Source organism: Oculina patagonica, chromosome 6 (assembly GCF_052425735.1).
Source record: "Oculina patagonica isolate OP01 chromosome 6, crgOcupat, whole genome shotgun sequence".
NCBI classification, from domain to species: domain Eukaryota; kingdom Metazoa; phylum Cnidaria; class Anthozoa; order Scleractinia; family Oculinidae; genus Oculina; species Oculina patagonica.
Window position 1 is genome coordinate 8,500,511 of NC_135763.1, and position 21,141 is coordinate 8,521,651.

At 39.2% G+C, this 21,141-nt stretch overlaps 1 protein-coding gene and 1 long non-coding RNA gene across 2 annotated transcripts; both read right to left on the reverse strand.

Annotated features, from left to right (window-relative positions):
- Positions 1-2,859: 2,859 nt before the first annotated feature.
- LOC144656224 (uncharacterized) lies at positions 2,860-19,045 on the reverse strand. Its single transcript, XR_013571286.1, has 2 exons — positions 18,815-19,045; positions 2,860-5,012 (listed from the first exon to the last, which is right to left on the reverse strand). It is a non-coding gene; the product is annotated as an uncharacterized LOC144656224 (long non-coding RNA).
- On the reverse strand, positions 14,822-16,702 carry LOC144656217 (POU domain, class 3, transcription factor 4-like). The gene has a single exon (XM_078516459.1). It carries the CDS (start codon positions 16,606-16,608, stop codon positions 15,442-15,444), a length of 1,167 nt encoding a protein of 388 aa, XP_078372585.1. The 5' UTR covers positions 16,609-16,702; the 3' UTR covers positions 14,822-15,441.
- Positions 19,046-21,141: the final 2,096 nt, after the last annotated feature.

Below are 21,141 nucleotides of genomic sequence, written 5' to 3' on the forward strand. Positions count from 1 at the left end.
TTGATTTGGGGTCAATTTCATGAAAAAAGCCCTTGAAATTTCAAAGAAGGGTCCTGGAAAGTCCTTGAATTTTTGGCCTGAAAAAGTGTACGAACCCTGTAATAAAGCACCGCTGACTTGGACGCTCGTCGTACCCTTTTTGCGAAGAGAATAGTTTTTTAGTGGTAAGGGACGGACTATTCTGGGAGGGGGGATGAAAATCTCCTCTGCAAACTTTTTTTAGTTTACACACCTCGCAAACCGAAATTCTCACTATTTTGTTATACATATCGTGTGCAAACAATTTATTTTGTCTCCAGGCCCGCAAACAATTTTCAATATTTTTCATCCCCCCTCCAAAAAAAATAATGGTCTGTCCCTAAGGGTGTTTTTCATTTCTCGGCACCCCTCAGTAGGATGCGACGGAAACTAAAACCTGACCAAAAGTCACTGGGACACTAACAAAATGCCGGTCGATGACAAAAAATGTAATGCCGGGCGGGAATATTGTGCCGGGCTTGGATGGATCATCATTTACATTGTGTTGGGGGGTGTGGAGGGGGAGGTAAAGACAAAGACCATTTGCTGGAAAAAACTCGGAAGTGTCCTAACTACCATTTAATCAATGAATCAACTTTAATTCGCCATTAAAGGCCTAGTGGTACCTTTTTAGGAGTTTCTCTAAGGCGCTTGGTTTTTTCTTTGCGTCGATAGAGTTATTTGAAAAGATCGCTTACAAGAAAGGAAATTTAAAAAATATCGTTGAAGACTGCGGAAATGTACATTTCCGTGCGTGTTGGCGAACTAAATCCACGAATGGCTTGGATCAGCCGCTATTTTGATTTTCAAGCCCGCGCACGTCCTTCGTATCCATCGGTTTCCTGCGAATCTATAGAGCGACTTGAAGCAAGTGCAGTTAGATGTGAAAATTTACTCGAATAAGCCACGCCCCGAATGACCGCCGCCCTCGAATAAGCGCCGCATTTGGGACAAAAAAGTTAATAAGCGCCCCCCCCGAAAAGCCCCCCCGCCCGTGCGGCGTTTTTTATTGTATTTCTGGAAATAAAAAATGGAAAAAAAATTAAAATAAAAAAAAAAAAAATATTTTTTTTTTTATTAATTTTTTTTTTTGTTTTTTTTTTTTTTTTTTCTTCTTTTCTTTTTTTTTTTAAATTTTACTCAATTCCCAGGGAAGCTCCCCCCTTTTCCCACAAAAAAAGAAAAAAAAAAAAAACAAAAAAAACTTTTTTAAATTTTATAAAAATAAATGCGATCAGGCATTCTTTATTTCCCGGAAAAAAAGAACGCTTAATCGTCGCTATACACCAGAAATGGATTCTGGTACTGTGTAGGGGTCTTGTTCAGAATTTCCCAACAAGCATCTCTATCCCTTTTGTATAAAAGCCCCTCTTGGGCGCTGTTTACGACGAGAGTAATGCACCCAACAGCAGAGAAAAGATCCATTGTTCGATTAAAGATCCCAATCAAATTTATGCTTGATCTAAATCCTTTCTTGCCGGCTCATGGCAGTGATTAACACAGGTCGTGCAATTGTCAGAATTGTAGAAGCTAACAATTTGAGAAATCCCACCCCCGCCCCCACCTGCAAGGTGGAAATTCCTTAGTACCCACTTTGCCCTCCTGCCCTGCGCCTGGCCGTTCAGCTTGGCCGCCATCTTGGATAGCGCCCTGGTCGTTTGTTCAGCGCCAAACACAAGAAGACTCTGGTTTATACGAACCGCAATATTACTTTTCATACTTTGAAAAAAAGAAATACTACAGTGAAATCCCGATTTGTCGAACCCTCGATTTCGGGAACCTCAAAACCAAAAGTTGCTTAGATTTCCTTAGATTTGCTTCACCCATTTGAGTACTACAATTTTACACTCCGATTTGTCGAACTAAGTCAGTTCGTTTCCCTTGGAGGTTCGATAAATCGGGACCCCCGGGGGGGGGGACAAAACGGAAGGGAGGCGCAAGAGGCGGAAAAGGGAGGAAAGAGGAGAAAGGGGATCGTGAGGAAAGGCGAAAGAAGGCACAGGGGGCAAGACAAGAAGTCGCGGCGCGAGGAAGAAAGGGGACAGAAAGGAAGAAAGGGGACAGAAAAGGAAAAAAGGGAAGGGGAAGAGCGGGGCGGAGCCCCCGAAAAACTTTTGAGGCCCCCACGGGGGATCCCACGGTAATTGTAACCCTAACGAGAACAAGATTTGAAATTTTTATGAACTGATTGAAATTTTCGGGGACGTTTAGCGAGATATGACGACTGTTAGGGCGCTCTCCATTTGTCAGAGCTGGCCGGTCTGGCCGACAGTTTTGAATGTAAAATGGACCTTTTCCACGAGATATTCCCACAAATCCACCATGACAATGTGTAATATTTATGTATTGACTGATTTGATAGGGCAATTCTGACTAACAACGGAATTCTGTTCTCAAATATACCGGTCTGGCCAGCCAGTTCTGACGAAATGGAAAGCGCCCTTTGTATGGAGATCATTTTCTCATCATTTTGTTGTGGTTTTGCATTTTAATTAATGGAAACGGTAGCACGCACGTAGGCGCCTATCAGGTCAGCTTTTACAATTAGTTTTCTCTATTTTTTTCCAAACTTATCTTACCGAACTAATCTATTCGGCCATTTACATGGATTTTAAAGTTTTATATGCATCTTTTGCATAATAAAAAACTTAATACTAAACCGCGGCTTTTTTATCAAAGATCCCTTCATTATCAAATAATAGAAAGCAAGAACAGGAACAGGTGGGCATTTTAACAAAAGTTATCTATCTGTTTTTAACTCTCTCAGGACGCGATGTGGTGACACCCTTTGCTAAAATTGACGAGAACCGCAAAACAGCAATATTTATAATAAACAAGAGGTTAAAATGAAAAGAGCAAGGTTTATTTCATCAAAACAATTACAAGTAAACCGCTAAGCCGCCCCCAAAGCGGCACCATAAAACATAAACAAGCGTTAATGAAGCAAGCGTTCCTAAACCCTTTTTCATAATTTATGATGTATGCATGTGATTCAACATGTTTTGGGAGTGTCACTGGCGAGGACCTGGTAATAATACCTTCGCTAAACAACAGGTACTCTTGTTAAAAATTAATCAGGACACCCCAGCTCGACATACATCAAACTGTTGACATTTTGAGACAGCAATTTGTTTTTAAGTTTGTTGACTTCTTGACAAAATGAAAACTTGCTAAAACGGTCGGTTACCTGTTCAAAGGAAAGCCTCCAAAGTATTTTAGTTTTATAATCTCGAGAGGATTGGAAAACTTAGTATTAAGCTTACTTAGCATTTATCAAAGAGCGGGTCCCCAAAGCCATTAAACCGTTCAATATAATGAGTCTTAATTACCTTGGAAATTTTGAAAAGACAAAGTTTGACTCTTTTGTAATGTCAACGGCTTCAAAAACGTCAAAATATGGAAGAATTATACCTTTCTGACATAACGTTAGACACCATTTATTAATTTACCTTTTCATATTCTGTCTACATATACTCTGATAGTTTCCGTGCTAAATTAATGTTTACAGTTGCGTAGCGCGTTGGAAATGGTTGTTTTGCAAAACATTTTAATTGCGGTTTGTGACGGCCATGATATTAGCTGGGATATTAAATGAAAACACGTATAGGAGTATTTCGCCGACCGACTTGGTCTAAAATTAAGGCAAACAAAATTGAAATCGTTTCGTTGACTAAGTATGTTAAATATACCTTAACCCGCTTATAGGGAAATGGGAAGCATGTGCCAGATAGCTTTTTTTTTACCAACTGGGGCAAAATTTACAAGCAGTAAATTGTTTATACCCGCAAGAACAGATGGCTATGGAAATGGTTTTGAAAATAATTCTGTAACGACTGAAAATGAAAACTGTTGCAAATGACAATTATACCACACGGCACCTTGTTGCGAGAAAAAAAGGATCAATACGCTTGTTAAGAAATAGAAACCGTTAAACGTGAGTATTTACTTTGCAAAATGTGCGAACACTAAAAATGACTTAACGATGAGATGTCAGTGATGATACGAATAGAAAACAAAGATAAGAACGCGTATGTTTTAGTAAAAGTAAATGATGAAACTCCCAACTGTCTCAATTTGAATCCGAAATTTCACACGAGAAAATAAAAACCTTAAAAAAAGCAACAACAAAAAATTAAATGGATGGCATTGCAATTGAAGACGACTATGTATAAAAAGAGGTTGAGTCAAAGTTTTAATCATTTGCCCGCTTTTTTTTTCAACTTCAAAATATCTTAGGCCAATGGAACTACTTAACACATGTATGTCATTTTGATAGAAAGGCGGGAAAATACCATTTCAATCTCTCAGCACCCAAAAAATAGCAACAAAAACGACTAGGATTTAAATCGTTTCAGTGCACGAAATGACCATTGTTCTCTCGTCGAATCGAAGAATTTAAAAGCACTGGCAAAGTAGGGGCAAAGACGCAAACATTTTCTCACATAAAACATATTGCACGTTGAAAGAGCTATTAAGATGTGTGCAAGGCCTCTTAATTGTACTTAAGTTTCCGTTATGAAAAAATGCGAGATGTGTGCCGCTATTTTTCAAACCCTCTGTAAACTTAAGACTTTCAGTTTTCTCTCGCCGATTTTCGATTGAAGCTTGTTTTTTACTAAACATATCTAGTTGGTGTAACATTGCTTCGTTGGAAAGGCTACAAAAATGAACCTAAAATATCTTAACGGGCCTTTAAACAAGAGCAGCGATCAAACTCTATCTTCTCATTAGCGTCTAGCAAAAATTTTAAGCAGTATGGGTAGCTAATAATTTCGAGTCAGGGAAATACTATAGATTAAGAACTAAATTCTCCTAAGGGAAATTTGAGGAAATGTAGGAGAAACAGTAAGGGGAATTTGAATGTTGAGCTTAGGTACTCATAAAGGGTTAACTACAATGATGTAAAGGCGTTAACATATAAGGTCTTGCTTTTAACTCGAGTTTCTTTTCAGCCAGGAAAACGTCTGTATATTCTTGTTTCTGCTGGTGTTTACCTAAAGGAGGAAGAAGAAAAGCGAGACATCAATGAAGGGTTAAACACACTACAAGAAGACATTAAAAATTAGTAGTGTACTGGGGGCGTCTACAAACAAGCGAGGGACGCAGCACGTAAAACGCAAAAAATACTTTCTAGAAATGATAAGTACTAACTGCAGTCATATGAATAAAGCTTGACTACAAGGAACGGATCTGATCTGTAATTCGAATAAATAGGACTTACTTATTCTTATTTTTTGTTCAGAACAAGGGAACACTGACTTGTTGGTTTACATATAATCGCTCGATCGTGAGAAAATTCGAAAACCGGACCCACGTATATCGAAAAGGGGCCCTGAGAGAGATTTGTGCCTGTTCAGCAAACCAAACGACAAAATCGAGCAATTCCAGCGCTCACCACAGAGCTATGATATAAAGTCTCCCCGTTAGAATTTAAGAAATCCCTGAATTAATTTTAGCAAGCAAATAGGGGAATAACCTTCCTGTAGGGAAAACCTGGCTTAACATGTAAAAGAAACCGGGAAATAAAATAGATAAATAATATAATTTTCTACAAGACCGCCTATTTCCATTTACACAGATCCTAGTGCCCCTTAGAGCATCAACAGCTACAAGCCTGTGCGAGTAAAAATTACCAATAAAAACCACATGTAGCAAATAAATTAACATGTTTTATCTCAATAGTGTAAAAACTACACGTGAGCCAAATAATAAGACGATAGCGACATTAAGTACTAAATAATAATAAGAATAAAAATAAAAAACATATATTACTGCAACAGTTTGCTCTCAAATCCGTGGGAAGAACGCGAAAATCGATGGAGAACGCGTTCACAGCAGGGAATTTTTGAGCAAAATGCTCGCAGATTACGTTACAACGAGTCCACTACAACTATTGCGTGTACTTAAAACACAATACGCAAAAAGAACCACGAGTGAGACCCTCACTCAGTTAAACATCACTAGTTTTTGTTGCAAATGCATGAAAAAACGTTTAACGTCATTGCAGGCTTTCTAGAACATCTATGCTCCTCAAATTTGCTTAGCAAAATATTTTTGGGTATCACAAGTTTACGAACTGCAAATATTCTAGAGATAACCTTTTGTGAAAATTTCTTCACGTCGGAGTCTCGCACAAGCATGGCTGTATTTCGCGCCAAAATTACGCGTTTTATGGCAAAAAAAAAAAAACACGAACTGTTTTTGTTTTTGAGCCCCCATGGCCGTGGTTTATACGGGCTATATTGCGATTACTAAGGATTAAAAAATACAAGTGCATGAAGGAAATCGTCGCAGTTTTAAAAGCCTTGGAAAAACTTGACTTCGACGCGCAACATTCGAACCTAAGACCTTTGCGTATGTCGGTGGTAAATGCTCTACAAGTGACTTATGGAACTCTTTATTTTTTCAAAACACGTTTTGCTGGATTAAAAGTTGGTCGGCAAATTCAGAGAGCAAACAAAATACCTGTAATAACTGAATGAATAACTGAATTTGCGAGGCACAAGAAATTTAAGCTTAACTCGATAAATTTAGTTAAAATCTTCGCAAACTTGAAAATCTCGTTTCAGAGTGGTCCATAACATAGTCTTTATATGCCGTAGACTGTTGTACGCTTTTCAGTAAAAACTCTGTGATGCCTTGGTTTTCTTTTAAGAGTGCAGTTCCCCAGTGTTCCTTAAGCTGGGTGAGAACTTTAAAATGAATTGGTCCAAAAATTTGTTAACATTCTCACTTAGTAACATTCTGGTCTCGAGGCCCTATAGTTTAAATTCAACTTCTGTTTTAGTGATGCTGTCTCTTTTAATGAAAGTGCATGGAGAATATTTTTATTTTTTATTTTGTTAAAATTGGCAGGGAAAGAAATATATTAGTTTAAAAAAACTACCGCTTACAAATATTCCAGTAGGCGCGTCACACTTTAAAATATATTTGAAACGCTATATTGGTGATCTCTTTAAGTGCGTTGTCAAATTTACTAAAAGGATAAATTAAAACGCACCTTCAAAGAGGTTTGAAATAATTTAACGGGACAAAAATTGTATACCAAAGAAAAAGAATTAAATTCCACGCTCTCAAGAGTCTTTTATTTAGCTTAGTTTTAGCTGAAGAAAAATTGCTTTTTTCAATAACTTAAAATTCTCTGTGTTCAAATGAATGTTTACGTGAAATGATAGCAACTTGAAAACGATATCACCGCTTCACCCCGAGAGAACAATAATTACTTCAGCTGGGCGGGTTGGAAAACAAGAAGCAATAATTACTGCTAAGAGATAATTCTGGTGTTTAGAATAGCCTCGAACGGGGATAATTTGAACGGAAAATTAAAATATACAGCGGCGTCATTTACGCGATAATAAAAACAATCAGTCTTAATCAAACCGCCGAGAAAACATCTTTCAAAGCCCAAACATGGATTTTAAAACGGATTGCACATTTTGGTAGGAAATATCCACGCAAGCTAAACAAACAAAGGGTAATTTCACCACTGAAAGTCAATTTCCATAATCATCAAATATTAGCTTGGAAAGCAAAACATTGGTGTATTTTGGCACGTTCTTGATGGGCCTTTTAGTTTCTTTTCGTGCATCTCTAAGGAAACTAAACAAGTCCTTGACTATGTTGTTCCGCTTTGTCCGACCTTTCTGTTATCCAAGGTGAAAAACAGATATTAATAACTGTAGTGTCGGAGATATATCGCTAACAAACCATTTATACAGTTTATACGTCCTAGTTTTGATCTCAGCGATGCGATAAAACTAATCCTAAGGGATATCCTAAGGGAGGCAAACAATTATGATTTAACAAAACCCCTGAAATAAGAAAGTAAAATGCTCTCAAGTCCAAGTTTTGATTAGTGGTGTAGATACACAAAGGTCTTAAACCAACGGTATTGGAAACTTGTCTCGAAAAGTGAAGTTTGTAAAATAGGCAAATAAAACAGTCTGTGGTGTGTTCGTGGCGAAAGACCTTTGTTCGCTGGAACAAAGGCGACACAAAGGAATAAAAAGACTTTACAACCTACTATTTCGAGTTTTGACATTTAGCATAATTAAAGCGCTCGTTCATGACTTAACCACGAGGGGAAAAAGAGCTTCAATTCAGCAGTCGGAAAGTCAAGTGAAAAACAAACGAATTATAAAAACTAAGCAGTATTTGTGTTTGCATTTTTCACTCCAAATAACTATCAAAGCGCTAACTCTATCGCCTATCAAGTGACAACAAGCGACGAGTCTTTTCAACCATGAAATATATATGAATTTACCGTTGCGAAATGATATTCAAATACCATATTATGAAGCTTACATAATTCGCGACAAACGGCTTAATTTCAACATAACGTAAAATGCTTTTTCAAGACTATTAAAATCGGCTCATTTTGGAAATATGCTCACAGTAATTTCATCTACCATCTACGATCACTTTAGACGCTATCAGAAATATAAGAAAATTAATATAATACACAAAGTAATGTTTGCACACGGACGGTTTTAATTTCTTAAAAATAATGTTTATTTTTAAGTTTACAAGCTATTTTCACGTGTGGGCGAACTAAATCAACACTGTAGCAACGTGGTTGTTCAAACCGTTGACATAAAATAAATTTTGAGTTCAATACGCCTTTCTGTCTTATCAGTTCACGATAAAAAAATAAAAGCACACCATTTTCCCAAGCAAGAAGTTTTAATTACAAACTATTCAACTTGCTTTAATGCTCCAAATTAAACATGCACGAGCAACCATCCTTTCCCTCGATCGCTGCAACGAAGCCAAACCGCAAATTAAAAGTTTTTTTTTTAAAAAAAAGAAAGTAATAAAAAATGAAACATAAACAACCTTAATCATGCATGGTTTTTGCCACCTCATGGCGCGTTTAGCTTTTCATGCTGCGAAGCAATTTCGCGACAGGAATCGTTCTGTAAGCGCAGGAGACAAATATTATTTAATAGTAGTATTATTTTCGAGATGACTTTGTTCGCAGAGGAAACGTACAATAAAACAACTATATTATCATTATTAAAACACGTACTGCCACAACTGCCGTCTACTCTTCCAAAGAATCAGTTCCCTTAATTATTCAGTAAAAGTTCTAATAATTCCACGTTATGACTGCTGTACTAACAGTTTTTCTTCGACGTAACGAACTTAAAAGGAGAAATTAAATAAATAACAGTTGCCACACATTTTCTGAAATTTTTTCCTACGCAAACTCAAACCTTGCACGGAATATTCGATTTCACACTAAGTATTTAAGACTGTTGATTTTGTAAACGGCACTGGGGTTTTCTTTCTCAATTACATGTTCCAAGTTTTATTTTCTTAATAACCTAAAAACTTAATGGTGAGGCTCATCACAAGCTTCGCCAAGTGGTAAACTTAGTCTCAAATGATTGAAATCATGTTAAGTTGAGCACATACAGCTAAACACACAAATACGTGTAATATTTAATGAGATCGTAGTCAGAAAGTCTCTAACGAAGCGCTTTACTGTGCGTTTTTAAAAATATACAAATACACCTGTCTATTTTATGAAAATAAACGCTTCTTAATTTCTGAGAAACGCAAAAACGTTTTCCTAAATTTACTCGCCTTTTACTATGGCTAGCAATAAAGAGCAATAAGATTCTAAATGAATACAAGTGAATTTCAGTTCACAAATGCATTTTACGAGGAGTAAAACTTAAATCGATCCTACAAGTCTTCAACGATATACCAACGCTTCAACATATATGTACACCAATTGAAATAAAACTTCGTTCTAGAGCTTGCATGAGACTACATAAGTATTATATACAATATCCACATATCTAACGAAATTACAACTAATGGGCGGTATAAATTGTTGGTCTCCACAAATCAAGCCGTACATAATTTTTTTTCTTTTATCGAGTGAGCAAGAAAATAATACAAATGGAAAAGTCGCTTTTTGAATTTTAAAAGCCGAAAGCAAAAGCGCAATAAAGGCATGAAAACATAACTTCGAGTACTCTATTGGCGGACCAAAATTAACCTGAACTTCAACAGCACAAATGCGACAGAATTTTTAAAGTTTTTCTAATAAAATAAATCAAGGTTTTAGCCGGTGAGATTTTAAATACCATATCTCATCGAGTTTTGTCGAGCGAAGGTGTTAGTAGTACTTACAACAAAATGGCAACTTTGCGCGCGCCACGAACTCGTTGATTCCGAGGGAAACCAAATGAACACGACGTTTGCTTAAAGTTGTACATATATTGGAATAAACTTAATCAACATTCTGTCATAACTTTTAAATTTCGCACTTCTTCTGCAATGGAAATGCGCCTCATTTTGCATATAGGTTTGGGTTGCGAATAATTGGCTTCGCGGTATGAAATATTCAGATCTCGTTCGGAGATGCGAATAATAAATTAAAATACACCCAAAGCTCTTAGCTAGTACGCTGGTACGCAATTCGTTCTAGCTGTTCGGTCATTATCAAACGCTTTCTTTATTCTTTAGAAAATCCCTGGATTAAGCAATAAGGAACAACCTTTTCTTTGAGTAAACAAAATCACCAACAAAAGAATCAAGACAACGCAAGGAACAATAATACGAGAGAATCTGTTGACGAAAAGCTCTTTTGTTTCACGGTTTGGGAACTAAAAACCTCCGTAACAGAGCTTTTAAGGTCATTTCTTCAATCGAGCCAGCTACTTAGCGAGCTTTTGTTCCGACTCCTGGCTCCCTTTACTTAATTGAATCTCGTATTTTCGGGGCCAAAGGAAATAACAAAAACCACTTAATTTTTACATGGCTCGTCATCTGTTAAACACCTTGCGTGCATTTTTTGGCCTCGGTAATTATTTAAAAGCACTCCAATTTTTATTGGCAAGCGACTCTTGCCGAGATCAAGCTTAGTGCCATCTACAAACATCATTTCGCTTGACAATGCCCGATCCATGTTTCTTAATTACAAGCTGTTGTCTGCGAAATAGCAGCCAAGTAAGCCGACCATAAAAATATCATCGAGCCAATGAAAGCAGTGTTATTTTTAATCGAATCCATCCATAAGCTCGCCACGCTTAATTTTCTAGCACGCGCATTTATAAATGTGAGAATACTGTCTTTCCGCGCTATTTACTCAGCTCAAACAACAAAAATACACTTTAAAAGCCATTGTCTATCAAGGAATGCTTTGCTGAAGAAAGCAAACACTGAAGGCACTCCTTCGCACGGGAGAAAAACAACATCTTATGCTGGCGGAGAAAACACCTTATGAGACAGATGGTTTAATCTGGTACAAACGTTGACCCACGACTTTCGTCCAAAAGATTGATTCATTTTATCTAGTGCTTATTTTAATTTAAGGCGGAAAGCAATTGAAATTGCACAATGTGGAATTGCCTACTGCTGTTTTAAGAACAAATATCAATTATAAGTCGCGAAGAAAACAGAAAAAACAACTATATTTAATTCTGTCGAAACGCGACTGGAACAGTGCAAAATTCTTTTATACGCTGTTCAGGCGGGAAATGTCTTTCCTTTCAACGCAGTGGGAAGCATAATTTACCTTCGTTCAAACATAGTAGGGAACCATTAAAAACTTTTCTCAAGGAAGCACTTTGAAAAGCGAATTCACAGGAAACCTATTGTTGAGCGAAATAAAAGCTCTTTCCTAAATGCCTTCGGGGCAAACGAAATTGGCATAAACAAAAGTCGAAAGTCGCTTTCGCAAATATCATCACCGTTTAGGTCTTATGAGTTCAGGAAATTAACTGATTAATTCTCCGTGCAGTCTCTGTTTTGCGGTTTCTTTCTGGCTTTTCTTTCGAGTTCTAAACATGACAACGCGAGCCAGAACTCATCTCGAAATTACGACAACTTTCAAGATTGTCACTCGGTTGCGAAATGGTCAAATGCCAGGCGAACAAATTAATTTTGCACGAATATAAATAATCGCCAAAAAATGGGCTTCCGCCTAAATAGAAAACTAACATGGATCAAGAAAGAAAAAAAGCTATTTGCTTACTTAATCAGGCCTTTCTATAAGGAGTACATTTTTAATTTCGGAAGGCCTTTACGTGCCTTTCTAGGGTAAAGTAATTAAAAGCTGTGACATGCGCGATGCCCAAAACAATCGGACCGACATCTTGAAAACAACCTAGGTCGAATACAGGTTATTCTAAACCAAAATAAACGCTGAATTTTGCCCGATTTCGAACCCTTTGAATTAAAAACCAACATGCCAAGAAGAAACACGCTATTTCACAATTTCACATAAGCGCCAACAAAGAGACAGATATATATTTCCCCCGGGGCATTTGACGAATATTTCAATTATTTCCATCAACAAAGCTGCTTTTAAAAAGGTCTTGTTCTCAGCGTATACATATGGGACTTACAAGAACCTCAATACATCACGTATTTTCCGAGTTTACTCGTAATGAGATTAAAATACTCGTCGAAGGGCACTCGACGGAAAATTTGAATCGCTTTCCAGTGAAATTTAAAATCGACATGTGTGGTTTGCTAGTTACACGTGTAGAGCACTCACGCCCAGGCGATTTAAGCCATGGAGCTGTCAACACGTTCTAGAACAAATACCTTGGAGTGCAATTTTCTAAATGCCTTCGTTTCCCTGACATCCTATTTCCTTGGCGGTCAATATTCAAGCACGACAAGCGAGAATAACTTTAGATTAGGAAAGAAATAAATCAAGATAGAACTCGTGCTAACTCGTATCAAACCCATCGGCCGAATGTCTGATATTTCAGACGCTTTCAATGCCTTTTGTGCGATCGATTGCTAATGCTATGAAAGGAATAGAGTTTTACCTTTTTAAGTTGCGTATTGGCGTCGGCATATTCTCAAGAAATAACATCCGCGCGGATAAACGCGCGATAAACGACAGCGACTACACTCGAATTCGTTCGTCCTTCCCGCTGAATTAGCTTAAGAGTCATCATATATCGAATTCATAAATATGTTAACGCAGTAAAATATTCATCTTATTACCATAATACAGAAGCAGGGCAAAAGCAAGATTCCGTATTTTCTTCGTACAAAATTACATACACTCTACAATCATCCAAAGACACTCTTCGTTGCCCAGAACTGAAATAGCGTTAACACAAAGGAGGCCGCCCGCCTTTCTTGCGACCACTTCACTACGGCGCCATAAGTCGAATTGCTTTTGACATTTCAAAAAGTTATTTAGTGTTTGACAATGAAGGAGGTCGTCGAAATGAATTTTAATTTTGCTTCGGAAGGAATTACATCAGAGTAACAAGGGACAAGGTATTTTTCGCGAGTTGGCCAAGTCAAACTGTGATAGGACTTTTAGAATCGGTCTTGTTTGCCGAGCTAATTAGTTGTCCTATAGCGAATTCTTTTCGCCATCGTCCGTTGATAAGGCAAGGTTTTTACACAGAAAATAGCAAAAAGAACTTTAAAGAGCGTATAGTGTTTATAATAGTGGAATAAACACAACTGAATAAGCAGAAACGTGAAACTTTTATTCCCAAACGAGACAGCAACTCGATTCAGTTCGATGTGAGTTGCCCATATTTCATGGGCTCACAACATGCAATCCTCGTTAACCGAAAGTCACTTTTCAAAGTTCGACAAACGTTTCGATTTTGACCGCCTAAAACTCATGAATATATTCCCCAATTATGGAAAACAGTTGCAATTTACAACCGTGTTTAACGTACAACGAGAACTGATGCAACATACTTCAAATGTCAGATATTGTTTGAATTAAAATAAAAGCTAACCAACATTGTGTTATGACTGAACGAAGCGAGCCTTCCAAACTTTTTTGCCACAAAAAGCGGTGTAATTTGAGAGCAAGATTAAAATAGTTGGCCTGGAAAAAAGTAGACAAATGAAGGAAACGAAAAAAGGACTATTTTTAAATGCAGTTCTGTATTTTTGGCCTGTTCTTGTATTTGTAATCATTCTGTGTTTTGGTACATGTGGTCGTGGACTACAACTAAAGGAAAGCTTATAAATAACATTCACGACGAAGATCGCGGCAATTGGAAATGTTTCTGTCTCCTAGCTAACAGTTTTACCCTTATTTTGTAAATTTCACAAGCGTTCGTTTTACTTTTAATCGAGAAATTTAGCTGTGGTATAATTTTCGAGTGAAAAACTTGTCTGAAACGATCTGCACAACGGGTACCCGAAACAACAACCTGAAAACATGTCTGTCTTGGTTGACCATGTTGAACACGGCAGAAACGGCCGACAAACCCACATGGCCATATAAAAACGTGTAGTAGAACTGAACTAAGCAAAACACCTCAATAATCAACTCAATAGCAAGAGAATTTGTGACAAGAATAGAACGAGTCAACACAAATCGAATGAGTTCTTCGTTTCGACTGCTTCGAAAAACTGCAAGGCAATTCAAAACTTACGGCTTACAAGGGCGTAACTCGAACTACTCACAAACCGAAGGTTGCAGAGCGTTTTGAGTCCGTTCGCTTCAAAACCGAGAATCGCCAGACGAGCGAGCATATTCCTGTCTTTACAAATTCGAAAAACACAGTGCCTTTAATGTATGGGAGAATTTAAATAAGAAATTGTTTCCATTTGCATACATCAGCCGTGTTATGAATGAACTTCTTTGCTATGCATCCATGGCTCACTTTCCCTTGGCATGAAATCGCGCCGAATGAAAACGGCGCTCAAACGGGAATTAAAACGCTACAATTCCGCAGGAATTGAATTCAAAGCAAGGCGAACAAAATACCGAAGTCGACAGTTAAAAGAACAGCGAAAACTATGCGCAAAAGCGTCCAGAGTAAAGCCGAAAGCAAAGCAGCACACGGCAAGCTAAACTGAAAACGTTTTAATAACTTATCTGAGAGTACAGTATGATAGCATGCATGGTTAACATAGAAAAGTATGATTAATATCTGGTTCACATTGCAAGAAAACAACTCTAAATAAAGATTTTGTAGCTCAGAATACGAGCATATAAGCTTGTTGATGGACAGACAAATTATTGGCAGCCACATACTATTTACATACGATCTTTCGGAGAAAACCCAAAACTTGGGCCTTGTAGCAATGTTTAACACAGCAGAAACATTCGTAATAAAAGAAACAACGAGTCCTGGTTACTTTTTCCCTGGAATTCCTCTAAACTTAATGCAAAATACTCTAGCTTTCAAAGTAAGTATTTACATACAATCATGCCCATACCATTAGAATACCTTTTTGCATATCCTACGAGAGGCGGTCGACTTGAAATCGAAATCTTTCAGAGCGCTTACGCTAGCTGAAATTAGACTATTTCACATTCAGCTTCTGTTCCGAGAAGGCGTACAAAAATGACATGAGAGTAAATCGAGTTAACACGCCTGTCCGTCCGTTTAGTTCCTTGTTCATTCGCGTGATAGAAAAATACATTGGCCACTATTAATCGGAGGAGTGTAGAATACATACAAAGTTTTATTGCGGGCCTGCGATGTGACCGACAATGTGCGGAGACGAGACATGAGGGGATGATACGTGAGGCGAGCCAACATGTTGGTCGTCGACTCCTCCAGAAACCGAAGCAGTCATTCGCTTCTCCTTTTGGCGCCTGTTGCAAAACCAAACTCTGACGACCTCCTTATCGAGCCCGAGGTTTTCTGCGAGCGTGCCGATCTCCTGCGCGGACGGTTTGGGATTTTTACAGAAGTGGTTCTCCAACGCACCCTTGACAGCCACCTCGATGGAGGTTCGCTTCTTGCGTTTGCGTCCCTGAGTAGCCAACTTGTCGATCCCGCTCGCTGCACCGTTGTTATTGTCAGCCTCCTCGAGCCACTTGGCGAGCAGGGGCTTGAGCTTACACATATTCTTAAAACTCAGTTGCAGAGCCTCGAAGCGGCAAATGGTGGTCTGACTGAATACGTTGCCGTACAGCGTTCCAAGCGCCAGCCCAACATCGGCCTGAGTAAAACCGAGCTTGATTCTACGCTGCTTGAACTCTTTGGCGAACTGTTCCAGGTCGTCCGAAGTAGGAGTGTCATCTTGTGTTTCTAACTCGGGGTGAGCGCCGTGCGTCGCATCTTGGCCGTTCGGATTTTCGCGAATCGTTTGCGCCGCTTGTGGATATGCTCCTTGTAGCTGGACGGCTCCATTTATCGTGCCGTACGATGGATGAGTTGTAGGAACCGCTTGCATAGCGCTGCCGATGTGAATTCGTGTGTGATCGGGCGAGTGTGCCCCATGCGTCGCAGCACTGGGCCAACGTGCTTGCTCTAAAGGCATTACAGTATGACCACCAGGTCGATGATGGACGAGCGTTGCACCAGCAATTGTTGTTATTACCGGCGAGTTATCATCTCTTAAGATTGGTTTAACTTCTTGTAAACTCACAGTGTTCGCGGGCCAACCAACAGCTCCAGTATGGTCTTGCACTACCCACTGGTGAGTGGCGAGGTGGTTATTTCCTACTCCTCGGTCGTTCAGCGATGCTACGGTCGCTGGAGCAAGATTCTCGTACTTTACAACAGTGTGTTCGTTCTCTCGCACGTAAGCCATGGTGGTCGGATGATTTTGAATGACGCGAGTTTCGCTCTGCGTGGAGACCGACCCGACCTGATTTGAGTATGGGTTCGTTTGCGCTTCCATTGTAAACGAGCTTGGTTTAACTTGCGTTCAGCTAAACTCGGCTTTTTTGCCGCCAGCCTCATGAACGTGTCCAAAGATCTGTTGATTTTCTGGGAGCCCATTGGACAGCGCTGTGGTGAGTGACATTCTATTATTACTTAATTAATCATGATTCATAACTGCGCGCTCCGCCATTGGCTCACTGAGCACGAGCGAAACCGTCGTCAATGACTACATTGCGGCGTGAAGAATATGCTAATTGTTATCTCGACGTTGTTTTCCATTGGATCGCTCCTCAATCCGCTCTTTTGTTCGCCTAGAAACCTCATTACCACAATTGCAAATGAGCTGAAAGCGTTTACAAAATATAATCACGCTGGGACAATGAAATCTGCCTGCGTGCGTTCTAATATTAGAGGCTTTTGTTCCGCTGGAGTTGTGGAGGGCGGGAGAGCCCTAGGGGTGTCATCAATTCGTCAACAGATTGATATCCAAAGTGCCAAAGATCTTTCAGCTTTTGTTTTTTATTCCGCTGTTGACAGCTTAATTTCAAGAGGTTTAACAATCGGGTCGACTTTGGAGAGGCGAACTTGTTTTGCCATATGGGAAACACGCAGCTTAAAATTTTAACACTTCCGTAACGTGGCCGCGCTATCATCGCCTCATTTTGCGGTTAGTTTTATTTAACCGTAAATGCCTTTTTTGCTTCGATCGAGACAGGAGCCGTTTAGCGAGTTCGCGGCTAGAAAGCTAATATTACTGCCAGCTGTTTTCTAAGGCAGGGCACTGTTCAAAATAGCTAGCCCAGCGTCTTGATAGTGAGCGCGTTTTTCTTCGGTGCGCGACAAAAAAGTGGCCCCTTGCTAAAGCCAGCTCATGAAAAATTCAACTTTTTTCGCGCACGGAAAGGTACTTCCTAACACAATTTACAACTTGCGTGGGTTTGGAATGAATTTTGCGGGTTGTACGCGCACGGTCGCTTGAGCCATATCGCTCTTTCCATCTCGCCCTCTTCAGAATGAAAAAAATCCTTTTGTGAAACGCTATTCAGACAACGCTGTGTAGTGGCGGATGGACTTCAAGATTTCCTGTATGATAGCCATCACCGCATGAACCGATGTTTGCCCGATCGCCTCTCTCCTGGTTGTTTATATATTTTACTGGCGGTTCTTTTTCGAGAGACTAATGCTCGAGTCCAGCCAATAGCTTCGCTGTAAAATCCCTGATGAATACCAAAATAGTCCAAGGGAATATGATGTTTTAATTGCATCCTGACGTCACAAAACTCGGCAAACCTCACGATGTACAGCAAAAAACTAAAGCATCTTGAACATGAACTTAAATGGCTCAGCACCGACGCCGCGTGAACAAAGCATTGCGAATTACGCTCGGGGAAAACGCAATTATCCCCTAAAACCGAAAATTGAGTTGAGGCTACTTATGCGCTTTTCTTTTGATGAACAAAATGCGACAAGAGAAGCCTTGGCGACCTAAGAATCGGAAATATTTCAAAGACCACCTGTAATTAAATTGTCCGCAACAGCGCAATGTTTAGTTTCTATTGCACGTGACAAATTCCTCTCGCGCGCGAATGCACCTTCGCAAGAAAATTTTCTTGACTCGCGGAGGTTTGTTTACTCCAACGAAAAGAAAGATTCATAATTTCAATTAAAGTGTTTATCGTCATCAAAGAAAAGTCTGTATGAAGCCATAAATGATACCCGCAGGACAAAGCAAGTTCGTTTAAGCCTTTCACAATACCAACGACGCGCAGCACTAAATGAATTCTGTTGTTCGCTGCTTTCACGCCTCGAAGCAATACAAAGTTGAAAAATTTTTGGCCAAAAAGGACGCGCTTTCGTTGCACTTTCGATGAACATGCCGGCCAAAAACAAAAGCTTGTGATCCAAGATTGTTTTGGAACGTAAAATGCTACAGTTGCGAGTGTTTTCGTACAAATTAAGAGTTAACTACCACAACGCCCTTGTGAAAACAAAAGAATTGAATAAACTTGGTACTGAATCTCACAAAGAATTGCTCGATTTCGCAGCTTAAACCTTCTTGAAACCGACAGAAACTACAACAAGAAAGCGAAACCACTTGGGGCGAACTTCGCTAAGATATTTTGTTTGCGTTGAACAACTGAATTTGCCCGCTTTAACGAACAGAACACACGAACGGGCATCAAAATTTCAACTAGCAAAATTAATATGAAATGCGTACTTACGGGGACGAACAATCTCGGCTTTTTCATCTGCCCTTCGTTGATCGAGTTCAAGCGTCAACGCCACAATCCAAAAGTTAAATCTCAAACATCTTTTGAGTTGGCCAACAAACTTTCCCGCACGACTTTCGTTCACCGCGCCACAAACAATAGTGGCCCAAGCGGGTTTCACAGTCATACATAACAAGAAGGAACCGAAATGTTTTGCAATTCACATTCGCAAAGAAATTAGCATCTATACATATACATGGTTGTACGTAAATACTTGAGTAGTGTTTAAGTTTATATTTGAACGGCCGTTTGCTAGCTCGACTAAGGCGACTCTATAGCGGTCGGGATTTTGTGGAAGAAAACGGCGTTAGAGAAAATATGCGGAACGAAGGCATGTTCAGTTTAATTCATGTTGTTGTGTTAGCTTGAAGTTCTACAGGACGAAGCGAACGAGAGTCTGCGAACAATATTGCCATATTTCTCCATTGTTTTAGTTCCAAATACGAGTTTACATGACTTTCGACTTTTTGTAGGCGTTCGTGCGAACCAGCTGGAATGGTTTCGTTGCAAATGTTTACCACAAGAAAACTGAAAGAAGGTGAAAAGCTCAGTTAAAGAATGACATTTCAGCAGCCTGAAGCACAACTTGCTTTATTAAAGTTTAGTTCTTTGCAAGTAAACTTGCGTTACTTGAACTTAATCGATTTTGTGGGGGCTATAAATGCACCATAGCAACTTTGTGCTTAAGATTGTGGTCTTGTCGGAGAACAAATGGTTGCCACTAAATGTCTCTGATCTAGCTGAACTAGTGCGAGCATATCCGCCATTGTGTAGAACAGTTTGCTTGAGGAAAACAACAATAACAGGAAAAAACTAAAATAAGTTGTATCGTTGCTGCAGTTATCAAAAATATCACAATTGCTATAAGTGAGTTCGTTTTAAATAGCTTTTGTGCATCAAGTGCACGAATGTTTAAAAAAGAAAGTCGGGAAGGTTCAAGTTGACGCTAAAACCAATATTTGGCGGAGTCCCTGATCGCTATGATCTTTGTAGGGAATTTTTTTTGGCGGATTGGAGATGTTCAGTTGAGTCTACGTTCTACATCCATTTTGTGAAATTCTTGTTTAGTAAAAGGAGAAAAACTGACAAACTATACGTTTAAAGATACATCGTTTTGTATTAATAGATTTAATTTTCTTCAATTTTTCATCATCCAAAAATATTAGTGTACATTTTAAGGTAATAACAAAAAGAACTATGGACAAATTAACTGTGCTCAGTCGAGGACAAACATTAAATAATAAAGCAACAAGAACTATCTGAGTATATTTTTAATTTATAGATCAAACCGGCCATCATTTTAATCAAAAACCCGCCAAATAAAAATTCCCCGGCGCCCACACATGCGGCGCGCAGGTTGTAAAATTCAAACTCAACCGGACCCCATCCGGCGTAAATGGGTAAACATAAAATGGGAGAAAGGTCGTTTCTGATTTAATGAATTTCTTCACTTTCGGCTCCGGAGCTGGCCGCGAATCGCCCCAAACCGGCTACCAAAATCTAGACATTTTGACGTCACTTCAAGGATCGTAAGTGGTAGAACATAACTTTTAATTCGCACGCACAGTCAGAGTGTATCCTGGAAAAAAAAAACGTCGTTCGCCGGAGCGGTTCTATTTTCCCCTCAGAACGACAGGCAGTGGGAAAACGCCGTCTGTTAATTCAAACGGTAAAATAATTTGCTTGACCTTATGTTGAAAGCGGAAAAAGGCGAGAGATACAACACCATGCATTAAGGACCTATTCTTTTGAAGCACGTGGCGGTCTATGCCGGGGAGTTTGTGTCATTTTCGTATCGTGAGCGCGCGTTAATAACTCGAAAGATCGACATTAAAAACTTAATTTTTGATAGTCTTGTCGCGTCAGGCTGACACAGGCACATGGGTGACTTAAGGTTTCCATCTGTAACGCTAAAAGCCCCGTTCCACCCGAAAACTGAACAGTCAATATCCGCGAAGGCGCCTCTCCGTATTGATTTCAGTGCTTTTAGAGAGCGGTAGCCATTGATTTGTCAAGCTTAGCCGAGAATGTGAAGTTTTAAACAGAACTTGTCATTTACGACACAGGTGGTCACTGGTACTTAGCTGCTTGACAAACAAAACGAAATTGAACGACACCGCGGACACAGGAACTAGATGGGACAGCAAACAAGGCTTACAGAAAAAAATGTGCGTTTAATTGACAGTTTTCGCTAAAGACTCGTAATAGGCGTTTGATTGATCTGGCAGTGTAGTGTTTCGCGTCCGAAAGTTCCATTTAGAGTGCATATTTCATTACAC